The 15314-nt window shown below is 39.8% G+C and overlaps 1 protein-coding gene across 1 annotated transcript; it reads right to left on the minus strand.

Moving 5' to 3' along the window:
* Positions 1–6503: 6503 nt before the first annotated feature.
* On the minus strand, positions 6504–15086 carry LOC134456371 (transcription factor Spi-B). Its single transcript, XM_063207739.1, has 6 exons — positions 14982–15086; positions 14631–14670; positions 12482–12653; positions 11751–11917; positions 10413–10557; positions 6504–7298 (listed from the first exon to the last, which is right to left on the minus strand). The coding sequence occupies exons 2-6, from the start codon at positions 14652–14654 to the stop codon at positions 6982–6984; spliced, it is 825 nt and encodes a 274-aa protein (XP_063063809.1). The 5' UTR covers positions 14655–14670; positions 14982–15086; the 3' UTR covers positions 6504–6981.
* Between the last annotated feature and the right edge of the window lie 228 nt (positions 15087–15314).

Genomic DNA, 15314 nt, shown 5'->3' on the forward strand with positions numbered 1-15314 from the left:
GAAGCCAAACCTGGGTCACCGGCCTCGCTAAAGTTCTGGGGCATTGAACGTGTTGCCATTCTACCTAGAGGTGGAGATGTTATTAAAAAACTCTTATGCATAGAGGCTTATTGGATACATACACTGAACTCACTTGAACCCTCTGGCTTCAATGAGGAGCTGAGCTTGTTTTGTTTTCTGTAATTTTACAGCGATATACACCTAAAGTAATGATCTGTACCTTTACTGATGTTAATGGTTTTCCTTTAGACTTTTAAATATGGTAGGCTATATATGTGTATTTCTTCTCTAATTATGTGGCTTTTGAGGTTTCCTTTCTTTGTTCCTTTTTTCATATGCATTTTTTATGTGCATTTTTATATGTGCATTGCTTTTGTTTTTGTAAATAGTTTATGGGTGTGGGCAACGTGAGTGAGACCTTGGGAGAAGGGCCAATAGCCTAATGCCACGGTACATAGGCCTACACCTGCTGAATCAGGGCCTCAGATACTTACGCTCTTCTCTCCATTCTACTCATGGACTGATGAAGATGGTCTAACCATCGAAACGTTAGTCATGTTGTGCACTTGAATAAAAAAAAAGAAAAGAATTACATCTGTGCTGCTCCGGTGTTGTCTCTCAAGTGAAGACTTCCTGGGCGAATACACCAGCCGCGTCATGAGCGAGGCGAGCGACGGAAGTAATTGACTTTGCATTGAGTCGCGCGACAAAAGCAACCATTTGGTGCAACTGGCCCCTGGAGATTAGAGGCGATTCGCGCAACGAGAGTGACAGTTTGTAGTTGAACTCCTGGGAATGTTATGCAAATGAGCTATGACACGGTTCGACAACAAGCTGCCAGAGCCAATAACTGTATAGAGGTCAGTAGCCACAGCCAGTGGGAAAGTTGAAATGCTTGCATTCTGCGCTTAACGGACAAAGTCTAGTCGCTTCAATCGCTCGGATCGCTCTTGCTGCACAGAAGCGATTCTATGTCGCTTGAATCTCGTCGCGGCCGGTTATTGATATACTTTCTCTGTATCTGTCTCTCTTTCTCTCTCTCCTTTGTGGTTAAATTTTTATTCTCATATTATTCTTATGTAGATTATTATATGTACATGTATATGCAGGAATATAGATGAAGAGTTCAGATGCAAAACCCCCTAACTCCATTTCTGAAGACCTGCACTTCTATATTTTTAGAGAACCTGGTTGTTGGTTTGGTTTACATTTATGTACTTGATAATACATATAAATAGTTATATTACATAAATAAAATGTAAAAATATGCAATTTTGATAGCTTTGTATTAAATAAAAATTAATTAAGATTATTTTCTGAAAAGGCACTTAGGGGGTTTTGCATCTGAACTCTTCAATTGTATATGTATGTGACTATATATATATATATTTCCAGTTTGTAAGTATTGTAATCTGTGCTTGAGTGAAGGGGGCCTGCCAGCTGAGGTGTGATTGAGCTGATTAGCATATGTGAAGGCTCTGGCAAGTGAGAGTAATGTAGACCTCAACAAGGCCTTCTGCTCCAATTTGGAGCAGTAATAAATATGCAGAAAACTCACCGGATCAAAAGTGCCTGTCTGACATTTATGGAAAAAAACCCACACCTTCCTCTCCTCTCTCCTTCCTCCTTTTCTGCCTCTTCTTATCTCCATCATGTGTTTGCCTGTGCTCTCTCTCTCTCTCTCTGTATCAGACTGATATGTCCCACACAATGCAACCACAACTCCTGAGTCCTGCGGCCTATCCTACACCAACACCATAACAATTACTGTAATGCCTTTTGCTTTCACTGTAATCTTGTCAATCTCCCATGAACACCCCTGCTCTGCTCGGCTCCCCTGCTCGCCACCAGCTACACACGCTGTCTATCTGTCTACACCTCCACCGTCTACAACACGCTGCTCCAAAGCAGTGAATCATTAACAGTTCTGTTACTGTGGTAGTTTTCCAGAGTACACTTGCTTTGCATACGGCCACGCATGTGTGAAAATAGGAGCCAGGAGTCAGTACAGGCGAGGGTAGGAGAGGGGAGGGTGGCAAAGTTCAGACAGTAGCAGGAATTATTACCCAAACACTGTATTGTCAAACTGTGCTGTACTGCACATGCGAGGCTGGAGGGGTGAAAAACAGGTCTGTCACTTTTATGTGAAGGCTTATCAGATCAGAGCCTTCAAGGGTGGCTCCAGGAGGTGTGTGTGTGTGTGTGTGTGTGTGTGTGTGTGTGTGTGTGTGTGTGTGTGTGTGTGTGTGTGTGTGTGTGTGTGTGTGTGTGTGTGTGTGTGTGTGTGTGTGTGTGTGTGTGTGTGTGTGTGTGTGTGTGCGCGCGTGTGAATACGGTGCACCAGAGCTGCCTGATATATGAGAGCATGGTTCGAGACGTGTTTTACCCGCAGTTGGTTGCTGAAGCTGTGTTTGCTCCTCTCTTGTTTTCTCCTCTATGACATTTTAATGCCTTTACTATGACCATGACTTATCAAAGGAAAGTGCTTAAATGTACAGTATGCAATACTTTTAGTAGTACCTTATTTGAAGAATCCATGCTGCCCATTCACAAATGTTACCTTTTTCATAAATACTTACAGTACCACCACCATCAACGTCGCAGCTCTAGTATTCATTATGACTGAGAGAATCACATTTTTCATGAATGAAAGATTTTTCATTTTCATATTGAACATTTTTTAGCTTCAAAATGCACTATACTTTTGTCATACTAGTAAATTGGAGTTTACTTAGTAAATATTCATGAAAAGATCAAATTTGGCAATAGGCCACAGACATTCAATGATCAGCATAGTTGCAATACCTACGCTGCCCACCATCCTACATAGTGCACCTTTAAAACCCTATAGCACTCAGCACTCCATTGTCATCAGTTGGATTGCAGTCTGTTACTAAAGCCTCTGTCATATTAAGTTTGCAATAGTGGTGTGTGCAGTGGTTTACTCTTTGCTGAAAAAACTCAATTATTATGAGAGGCCAAGGCTGCCACGCAAAATGACAATCAGAAGAGACTCATTTTGCCATTTCATTTTCAAAGTGTCAGAGCAATTGTACTGCCACAATTAAAATTAAGTAGTTCCATTTCATTTTCATGACAAACACGAGTTATTTGTAACGAATGTCAAAATAAATTTAAAAAATGTATATCACTGATTCTTGAGAAAGTGGCTAAAACAGGTTGTAATCTTGAAAGAAAAAAACAAAGTGAATTACAAAATAATATGGTATATCCTCGTAGACAAAGGTCTTGGCTTTTCAGAAATGCACAAGGCCAATCTCCCCATTTTCCATTTTTTTCAGAAATCAGGTTTTTCTCCGATCATACCTTGTTTTTTGTCAACACCGTCAGACACAATTAAAAGCAATAAAAAGTGTATTGATTTGGTTGCATATGTATCTGGAGTTTTTAAGTGATTGTGTGTGTTTTTTGGTTCACACATACGCCTTTAAATGTTGAAAATTCACTTGCATTCTATTTTAATACTGCTTCATGTGTTCTTATTTAAAAATATGTGCTGTCAGACAATGCTTACTTAATGGCTAAATAGATCAAACAATTTTTTGTAATTTCACAAATATTCGTGTAGGCTTAAATTTGCTATTACTTTGATAATTCAACAACTACAAAGGAAAATTTTGTAAGCACATTCATTTAAAATGTCCAAAACTCCTTCTTACGGTGGTGACTTAAGAACTGACGGTGGCGACAGTAATCTGAAGGTGGTGAATGTGACCTAATTATTACCTACATTTAGCAAAATAAATAGCCCTCTCAAGTCAATGACATCTAGCATAAACACTTTATTTTTGTGTTTGCACAGTATGTTTGTGCATGTGTTTTTTCTTCATTTGTTAGATACTCTAGGAAGTAGGCCTAGATTATTGAAAATGTGGCATAAACAGGTGTTAAGTTGTTCAAATCCAAAATATAGAGGTGTATTATCATAGATGAACGTCTTGGCTGTGCAGTGAATGTATTGGCCAAGCTGCCCATGTTTTACATTTTTCATAAAATGGGCTCTTTCTTGGTTTTGTCACCAGCGTCAGACAGAATTAGAAGTAAAAAAAATAAGTTTACTGTAATTAAGTGAATTACTTTTACAATTCAACATAATTGTAGATACTTATTGGAAGCATATTCTTAAAACTTGTCAAAAACATGTAAAACACATGCTTTTTTGTGAACTACATCAGATGTCACCACCGTCAGGTTTTGTGACAAAAAACCCGCCAAATGCACCTCAGTGGAGGCTGGAGTATAAGTTTGAGTCACAATTATTACTAACATGTCTGGTAATGTTTCATTAACCAGCACAATTTAGTAAAATATGGAACAAGATGATGAATGGAACAAAATCTGACGGTGGTGACATCTGACGGTGTAAGACAAAAAAACACTCTTTTACATATTGTGCATTTTTTGCTCACATTAGCCACTTCGTTTTCGCTCTGTTTCTTAGGAGCTTCATGACGCTTCTGAAAAAGTATATATCATTAACATTAATGTAACAATAATACTATTAAACCCCCCGACGGTGTTGACAGTTTATGGTTGGGACAGTACCAGTGTCCAAACAAATTATCAAATTGAGGAGAAATTAGTAAACTTACAGGAGCTTCAGTGATGGTGAAGTACTCAGTAGATCTAAAGGTTTGAAAGGGGGTCCTAAGTAATGACAATGACCTTGCGCATACCTGATTTTATTGTCTTTTAAAAAAAAATGTGACGGTGGTGACTAATATGCTGGAAACACTTTGAGCAATCAGAAAATAGTAGTAAATATTGCTTTACACGCACTATGTGCATATCTGCAGAACCACTTCAATATGGACTTTCACATCATGGTGATATTATTCAATAATATCAGTGATTTTTACATTTTAAGTCAATTGAAATGATGATGTCTGTCCTTGGGACAGCTGTTTTTACAGGGTGTGGGCACGTTTATAGCCATGAAAAGTAATAAAATTACACTTAAATATTTCAAACAACTGTACATTTATGTAACAGACCCCTGTGTCTTTACCTGGATTCATTTTGTTCATGAAAATGTAGTTTATTTTCAACAGAATTGGCAGTTTATTGCAGAGACATGTTTTAGCCGCTTTCTCAAGAATCAGTGATTTGTCATTTTATTTTCACTGCTATCCTGGTATATTACTTCCAAATATTAAAATGTAAATGGTATTTGGGAAAATGTAAATCCACATTTCACTTTAACTTTTCTATTTCCTCAGCCAAGTTGGAAATTAAAATGAAAATATGCGCAGTTTGCAATTTCCTACTCATCTCTCTATTAACATCTTCATTTTCAAGATCACGACTTGCAAATGAGTCATCATGTTCATGAGAGCTCAATGTGGGTGGGGCTCTGGTGACGACAAATGTAATATGCAAGCAATCTTACAATATCACTGTTGAAAAGTTGTTTGCGCAGTGTGGATTCACATTTTCACATATACCTTTTACATTTTAATACTTGGCAGTATTACACCATGACTGTAATGAAATGAAATGACTAATGCATTTTTTTGTTGTTGTTGCTTTTTTGCAGTCACAAATAACTCATATTAGTAATGAAAATGAAAAACCGAATGGAAGTATTGCATCATAATTTCAATCATGGCAGTACGATTGCACCTATACTTTCAAAATGAAATGGCAAAAGGATTCTCTTTTGATTGTCATTCTATGTGGCAGCCTTGGCCTCCTATTAACTAAATCCTAACAGCATTGCTATGCCATTAAAGCGTCTCAAGTAACAAAATACTTAACATTACAACTTTACATTACAACTACAAGCCCAGAAATCAAGATGCCCTTAGAGACTGTAAATTGAATTGCGGGACAGGGCGAATTTTGACATTGAAGTTTCTTTCTCCACAAAAAGAAAGCAGAAGGACTTAAAATAAAAATAGGGTGTAACTAAGTGAAATGTTCTATCAAGTAGCTTCCTTGGCGGAGGTCTGCACTCTGAGTGCATTTCTAGATTTATTTTGTTTTCAGAAGGGCCTGACATAGAGGAAGCTGTTCTCAAATTTCTCCAGTTTCCTCCATTTTCCAAAAGCTTTGTCTTCTGTGTACAGTACATTATTGTGAGTTTTCATATGTATCCGGACCTGGCCTAATTTAAAAAAAAAAAGATAACATTATATTACTATTAGCTGATGCATTTGTCCAAAGCAACTTACAGTTATTTACAGAATTTGTTTACAATTCCTGGGACAATGTGGGATTAGTTGCCTTGCTCAAGGGTACTTTAGACATGGGTAGGGGTGTAGGGAGAGGTAAGAGTGGGATTTGATCCTGCAACCCTCTGATTTTAAGAACACCTCCCTTACCATTAGGCCACAATTGCCACACATTTTTTGTGCCATATTGCCACAAAACCATAAGACCACACACCACCATCAGAAATGCAGAGCACAAAGACTTTGTGAATTTACTTGATTTTATGTTGATGTGAAAAAATCAATACAAAAAAATACAAAAGAAACAGATATGTTCAAACACTCAGATGTAAAACAACTCAGTGAAACTACTTATAAAGTAGTGCATGAATTAGCAAATCCTCAGATTTATAACTGGGTAAGTGGACACACTTTTAACAACCATTTTGATTTTCCACCAATGTCTTGAATTAAAACAAATGAATTAATTTATGAAAAATGTTCCCATTATTATCCAAAAATGTAAAAAAAAACATATACAATAAAAATGACACACTAATCACACAGTTCTAATATAATCATCATCTTAAATTAAAACAAGATGCATTTATAGCAATAAACAAGTCTCCCGACTCTTCACAAATACTCAGTATTCACCATGTATGTAATTACCAGGCACTCAGGCAGTAACAATATTCACCACTTCAAGTACTTTATCTGCTTGGCAAGTTAGTCATTATGCCCATTACACATGTGTATCAACTAAGCCTGGCTATGACAAATGACCTGACGCAAGCTAGCAAGCTAACTAGCTGCTGGTGGTGGCCTGAGCCTCTTGCTGGAGCCCCTTGAGTGTGTCGGCCGTGAAACGATAGGTCAGTTTGCGCTTGACCTTGTGGATCTCGCCGGTGCGTGAGTAGTTTCGCAGGGCGCGCGCCATCTTTTGGTAGGTCATGGTCTTGCGGTTTCCCTTGCGCTGACCCCACATCCGCGCCAGCTGCTCCTTGTTCTGCGAAGAGAACTGGAAGGTTCCGTTGGTGGACTGCACCCACCAGATGCAGCTGCGCATCTCCGGGTTCTCCAGCATCTCGTACAGAAACTGGAACAGCCGCTCCTTCCTCTTGCCTGAAGAAGAACGCAATGTACGTGTTTTCATTATTATAAACTTTATTTAACCTGGTTCATCTTGTAGAGATATAAATCTCTTTCAAGGGTGACCTGGCCAAGGTGGCAGAGTAAATATTTTCTTATAAAATGTGTCTTGTCTTTGTCTAAATGGATGTGAAGTTAAATAAACAAATACATCTAATCCCACTCTGTCGAACAACATCATAAATAAAATTACATCATTACACTTAAAAGACTGTCTTGTTCAGTGCAGTTTACGATTATGTAGGCACAGTCTTCAAAGTTCCTGGATCCAGATGATGTAGATCATAGCCATAAAAGGTTTCAGTCTAAATATGCAGAATTGTGACACATCTTGTAAACTTAATGTACATCTGTGGACCCCGAGAACAATGAACATTAAATGAGTCATTTCACTTAAAGTGTGAAGATGCTGATAGGGGTAGGCTACATTTAAAAAAATAACAATAATGTAGCCTACACCAGTTCTTCAAAGTAATGTCCTAGAACAGGGGTGAGGATTTTATTTTTCATTCAAGTCAAGTCAAGTCGGCTTTATTGTCAATTTATTTACATGCGCTGGTAATACAAAGAATTTGAAATTACGTTTCTTACTTTCCCATGCAGACATAGACTTTGGGTGTGGACATAGGCAATTAGACATAGACAATTAGACATAGACAGTAAGCATACATTACAACTAGAGTACCTATTCAATATTCATACCCATACAGACATATAAAGTGTAAGACTGGGCAACAGCACACATACATAGATCGTATATTAAAAAGAGGTAGTGTTGTGCATTTGTAACGGAGGCTAACTAGCAGAGTTGGCGTGGAACGTTGGTAAAGTAGTTGGTTGTAGTTGACAAGGTCGCACGTTCGATCCCAGAAGGCGGTGAACAGGTGCAAGATGACCTCCGTCACAGTGGTGCCGTTCGACCCGGATTGGGAGTGAGGTTTAAGGGGGAGAGTGTAACGGAGGCTAACTAGCAGAGTTGGCGTGGAACGTTGGTAAAACCTCCCTCCAATAGCCTCATACAGTCTCGTGCTGTTGGGCCGAGAGACTAGTCTCTTGGCCCAGCGGTATCATACTGTGTCTCCCATTGCCGGACCGTTGCAGTTGATGAGGTCGCACGTTCGATCCCAGAGGGGGGTTAACAGGTGCAAGATGACCTCCGTCACACATTTCCAGTTATGTCCTATTTTGACTATTCTGACATAGTGATAGTAACATTGTGAAATAATAATAAATATAAAGTAAGCAATTTGTGACGTGCAATATTTTATATGTTTCCAGTACAGTCATTACAGTAGAGTCATTCGAGGAGCCACTTGACATTTTATAAAGTCCTCCAACCTAGAGCAGGATTTTCCCCTGCACTTTAGGCCTATATAGAAGGTGACCACGTTTACAATAGACCCCACCTTCACTATGTCCCTTGAAATATTATTTAAATGTATTGCAAATATAATTTCTAAGATTGCTTTACAAAACATGTCATATTTCATGTGAAACTCCTGTAACCTTAAAGCAATATCAGGGGGCGGAGAAGATAGCCTCATGGGCCGTAAACAGCCCACAGGGCATAGATTCCCAACCCATACCCTAGAAGAGGCTTTTAAACAACCACCTGAATCATCTGATTGTGGCGTTAGGGTGCAGCTATGGATTGTATGTGTGAAAAGCTTACTGTATTGAGGTAGTGTTGCGATATACTGTGATGAGTTTCATGGATAGAGACAAGATTTTTACACCTTTGGCTTAACAGACATCTATGTCATCATATGTCAGGTTTTCGTTTTGTTGGTCCATGCAGAACACTGAAGGGTAACTGGTTCCTATGGTAGGCTACATGTGTTCCCGTGCTCAAGTTAAGCACAGACTGCCACTATCAACTGAAGGTAATACAGTGAAAATATTTCTTTTGCATTTCTAGCGTTTCTAGCAACAGGAATGGTAAGAATGCACTATGGCTATGCAGAGGGACACAGTGTGTAAACATAAACCAAGGCATAGCAGAAGTATGGTGTACAGGATACAGTGTTAAGACAGTGTTCCTTATAGTGTATGCAAGTGGAGATAAGTTGAGAACAGGTGAAGAGAGTGACGCTGGAGGCAACTGGGCTGGCTTCCTCTTGGAGATGACACCTGAAGTTCAGAACTGAAGAAGCAGTTTGAGTGGAGGATTAAACATCTTCAAGCTCCGAAAGTCCATGGGCCTCATTTATCATCAGTTCGTAGAATGTCTTCTAAATTGTGTCTTATGAGTGAAATTTAGAATGTTCGCAAGTACAGAAAAATCGGGATTTATCAAACGTGCGTTGGCTGCTCCTACGCACACGTCTGCATGATAAATCCCACACCTTCCAAATCACTGTGCACGCGCGCATTCGGGGTAATTTGCATCCCGAAACGCCTCCAAGTAACCATATGGTATTAAAATATATTCAAATGCCATGTTAATTCGAAGGCGCCACCCTGTTTGGACACACATGAACACACGCGCCAGTCGAAGTGCTGGCGGGAAGTGCGGAGATAGAAACATTTCCGCGGCAGAAGTGGAGGTCCTTTCGACAGGAGGAGGACAGTGTTTCAAAATAAGTAATAGAAGGAGACACACATGGACGAAAACACTGTAAAATAGCACACTGTCATACTCCATTGTCATTCAAAGCAAACTGTGCCTTGCACGGTCAATATTATTTGCAATTTCGTGATTCTTCCACTCGCACGCATGGTCTGAGGTGTGCGTAGATTTAGGCACATTTCTACGTTCAAGTACATGTTCATAAATACCACACTTTGCTCAGGAATGATCGCATGCACGGTTTACGCACAGATCTGTGCCTAAGAACGCTTGATCTGGACAAATGAGAATCCTTTCCGGCTTTTTGAGAGCAGTCTGAAGAGTTTTGTTTTAACCATCCTGAATTTTTATTGAGCTTGATAGATCCAAAGGAACTTCATCAGTAGTCTGGTTGATGAAGCAGGATAATAAATGTCAACCGGACTACTCATGAAGTTCCTGAGATGGGGACTGAAATGTTTCCCAATGCTCTTGCATTTGCTAACATCTAAACTCTTAGACATAGACATACACTGTACCTGACAAGGAAGCCAGGGGCAGAGGGTCGCAGTCGTGTTGGCCTGCCCTGTCTGAGCCTGGAGATGGAGGGCACTCGGGGTAGCCTGAGATACTGGACTGAGAGTCAGAGTCACTGTAGCCAGCTCCTGTGCACTGGTCATGCATCTGTAACAAAGTAAAGTACAGTCAAATAGAGTAAAGCAGAGAAAGGCTACTGTATTGATCCTAGTGGGAAATGAAGTTGGGTAGCAAGCAACATATACATAAAACACGTTCCAACATATTACGCATGTAAACACTCATGTACACACAGATTCAACATGGTACATGGGAACCACGTTTTATTCTGTTCTATGTGATTACCATGAGATTTTCAAGGTGTTTCCAGCTGGACGTTGCAATGAGCAATTATGGTGCACTGTAAAACATTGCAAGCCATTTAAACTTTAAAAAGTAAGTTGCCCTCAGGCCTTAAGTTTGTAAGGTAACTCAACTTGAAACTTTGATTTCTGAGTTGACACAAATATAAGCCTCAAGTTGACTAACTTGAAAACAGGAAAATGTAGTACAAATCACTGGCTCCAACTGGGCACTTTAATTTCTTGCAACATTTGCCAAGGCGTCATAGTGTCCCAGCTGCCGCAGCGCCCTTACTACTCGCAACCAGCCCTGGCAGGGGGCTCCCCTAGGTGGCCGCTGGTCTCTGTCTGAGGTTTCTTCCTGACTATAGGGGGTCTCTTTTTTCTCAGACCTCACCGAGTTTTTTCCCCCTTACAAACTATGAATCAAGCGAAAGGGAGTTTTTCCTCACCCCTGATGCCACCAGGGGCCGCACCTGAGCGCCCAATCTCTGTGTGACTATCTATGACTTATGATAGGCCCAGCCACTATGGACCTTACACATTTAAGAATCCTGGTCCTAACCTACGTTGACCTTATGACTCTACATTCTCTGTCTATCTCTTCTTCCTCTGCCTTCCTGCTTTTTCTGCCTCTCCTCTATACCTCTCCTTTTAAATCTATCTCTAACAATGTTTTTTTCCCATTTGTTAAGCACTTTGAGTTACATGCCTTGTATGACACAGTGCTATACAAATACAATTATTATATTAATTATTATAACATTCTAAATTCACAGAATAGTGGAAAGTAGTTAATTTGCAGTTATTAATTAGTGGTTTGGTTTGTACAACATATAGCATTCCATATCCAGACATATTTACCCATAATTAAGAAAGTTTGTCATATGAAATCAGGTAGTTTAGTGACTAAAGCAATTGGCCAAAAGGAATATACTACCAAACATCTTCTAGTAGAGTTTGATACTACTGTAGTACTGTAGTACTTTAGACCCTCACCCATTGGCTGTTGGCGGCAGGGGGCAGGTACCAGTGGGATTGTGGGTATTGTGGTTCTTCATAGCACAGTTCCTCAGCACAGTGGTTGGCCCCTCCACCTCCACCTCCTCCGCCACTCCAGGCGTAGTGCCACTCGCGTGCATATGTGTGTGCAACCCAGCTGCTGTCTACATTATCAGTAACAGAAACTGGACAAGTTAGTTAACGCTGCCTTGATTTGCATACTGCAAACACTGTGGCACAAAAACACCACCACCACCACAACTGCAAACATCATCTAAACGCTTCTGATGTGGAACGTGTGATGTGCGAATGATTAACTTGGATGTTCTGAATTCAGTCTACAGCATCACAGCAATGTGTACAGTACTGTACTGTGTGAAGTGTGAAGGATGGCTATGGATGGTAGAGTTCAACATCGACTTTTCAGATAAACTTTCTTTGTTACTCAGTGTCCACCCTTGAATTTGAATTGATTGTTGGCAGACAATGTCATGGAAAAGACACAGTAGAGCAATTTCTCAGTTTACAGTTTATTTTCCAAATGGTTGTATGTTTGCAGTGCAAGATGCTTGTTTGGTTTGTGTGTGTGTGTGTGTGTGTGTGTGTGTGTGTGTGTGTGTGTGTGTGTGTGTGTGTGTGTGTGTGTGTGTGTGTGTGTGTGTGTGTGTGTGTGTGTGTGTGTGTGTGTGTGTGTCCACCAACACCACCACTACTGACCACCAACCCACCTGTCTCAGTCCCCGTGCGTGTCTCCTCATTGCTACTGCTGTGCACACAGGTGCCAGGTGCCACTTCCATGGAGTGCTCCTGCAGGTACTCCTCTATCACGTCCAGGTCCACCTCCACTCTCTCAGGAGAAGGGGGCATCTCGTGATGACCATAGTCATGGATATAGCACCTCTAGGATAGCATGCATAGTCAGGGGAGAGGAGTTGGAAAAGCCAGGTCAGGTCAGTTCAGTTCACTTCATTTCAACTAAAGTCAGCTCAATTAATTTCAATTCAGTTCCGTTAAATCTCAAACAACTCAATTTAACGCGACTAAATTCAGCTCAGTTCATTTCAGTTAATGTCAAATTAAAGTCAAATTAAATGAATACCCATTACAGTATATCACGAAAGTGAATACACCCCTCATAGTTTTGCAGATATTTGAGTATATCTTTTCATAGGAAAACATTACAGAAATGTAACTTTGACACAATGATTAGTGACCTTTTAACAACATATTTAACCGCTTACATTTTTTGTTCACTCAGAAAAAAACAAAATACAGCCATTAATGTTTGAACATGTACTCACAAAAGTGAGTACACCCCAGATTAAAATCCGGTAGAGAAGGGGCTATGTTGGCTCGAATCATCTCGAAATGAAAGGAAATGAAAAGGGATGACAAGGGAGGTCATCAGCGTGCGTTTCAACCTTTCTTTGCATTGAACTTTTACATTTTGAGTCTGCATCTGGCTTAAATAGATTGGTGTGAGATTTGAATACAATCCTATGGAGAATATCATGATCTGCTTCAGTAGTCACAGTGCATGTTGACATGTATGTTTCTTTTAGGTGTATTTCAGATTGCCAATGTTGACAGCATTTATGCATCCCCAAACCATGTCAGTCCCACTACCATGCTTGGCTTATGAGAGGATACACCGTTTTTGTACAACTCACTTGTTTACCACCACACATGCTTGACACCATCTAAAGCAAATTTGTTTATCTTGGTCTCAAGAGAGATGAACAGACCAAGGATATGGATCACTGGAACCATGTTGTGTGATCTGATGAGACCAAGATAAACAAATTTGCTTTAGATGGTGTCAAGCATGTGTGGTGGTAAACAAGTGAGTTGTACAAAAACGGTGTATCCTCTCATAAGCCAAGCATGGTAGTGGGACTGACATGGTTTGGGGATGCATAAATGCTGTCAACATTGGCAATCTGAAATACACCTAAAAGAAACATGCATGTCAACATGCACTGTGACTACTGAAGCAGATCATGATATTCTCCATAGGATTGCATTCAAATCTCACACCAATCTATTTAAGCCAGATGCAGACTCAAAATTTAAAAGTTCAATGCAAAGAAAGGTTGAAACGCACACTGATGACCTCCCTTGTCATCCCTTTTCATTTCGTTTAATTTCGAGACGATTCGAGCCAACATAGCCCCTTCTCTACCGGATTTTAATCTGGGGTGTACTCACTTTTGTGAGGACATGTTCAAACATTAATGGCTGTATTTTGTTTTTTTCTGAGTGAACAAGAAATTTAAGCGGTTAAATATGTTGTTAAAAGGTCACTAATCATTGTGTCAAAGTTACATTTCTGTAATGCTTTCCTATGAAAAGATATACTAAAAAATCTGCAAAACTGTGAGGGGTGTATTCACTTTCGTGATATACTGTATATTCGATCCAATTTTTTTTGGACACAAAGGGGCCTCAATCTAATTTAAATAGCATAGGTTGCTCATACCATAAACCTGTATTGGGTGTGAGAGACAACTAAATGTAGTGTAACAAATGTAGCAGTGTCAGTAGGCGGACACTGCTCTTACCGTAAGTGACGATGATAAACATTGGGTGTCACTTGAATGTATGGTGAACTGACCTTCAAAACAAACTTCCCAGGTCCCTTTTTTTTACGTCATTTGGAAAATTTCATTTGTCATTACTTTAGATGGACAATAGTGCCCAACAGAGTTGAAGATTACTGAAAAGAGCCTGTAGCACACGGCAGCTTAGTTTTTAAATATGTATTATGTGCAAATACCGGATTAATGTTTTGGTGTTGCTGCAGTTGAAGATTACTAATTTTTCCATTTTAGAACAACAGCAATACTGAAAAGCAAAGAAGCAATGAAAATCACTTACAGTTTCTAGGGCTGCCAACATCATTGGAAAAAGGGGCAGTCTGAAATAGCAAGGACAAAAATATATAGTTTTACTTATGTCTTTTCATATCACCAGCCTAAAAATGCACAATAAAACCTCTATAGAATAAGCCTACAGATTATAACCATGAAAAATCATTACATTTAATAAAGTCTAACTTTGAGTTAATATCACCTCAGAGACATGATATATCGCACGAGTGATGAATACTGACACATTAAAACAAATAGCACACACAAGGTTACAGAGTTGTCTAGTAACAGAATAGCTGCTATAAGAATGTTGTATTAGTAGTGTGTTAGTGTAGTTATGCCATAGTCAAGCCATTACCTTCTGCTGTGACTCTACAGTGTTGTCCCTTGATGGAGTAGCAGTAAGTGGAACAAGGCTGCTGTAGAATCCTATTTGTTGTCAGACAAGTTAGAGAGACAGAGCCACAAGAGGGAGGAGCTGAGACTTTACCTGGACCAGGTAACCTGCTACTTATATACACTTTTACTACCACACCTCCCTGGATCTCTCTCTCTCTCTCTTTCTCTCCTCCCCTTCTTCCTCCTTCCATCTCTCTCTTTCTCTCCCTCCCTTTTCCATCCTCTTTCACTGACATTATCATGCACGCTCGTCCGCTTGCTTTCGCTTGCTCTCTGTCTCTCTGTCTCTCTC

The sequence above is a fragment of the Engraulis encrasicolus genome, chromosome 10, assembly GCF_034702125.1.
Source record: "Engraulis encrasicolus isolate BLACKSEA-1 chromosome 10, IST_EnEncr_1.0, whole genome shotgun sequence".
In the NCBI taxonomy this organism is placed as follows: domain Eukaryota; kingdom Metazoa; phylum Chordata; class Actinopteri; order Clupeiformes; family Engraulidae; genus Engraulis; species Engraulis encrasicolus.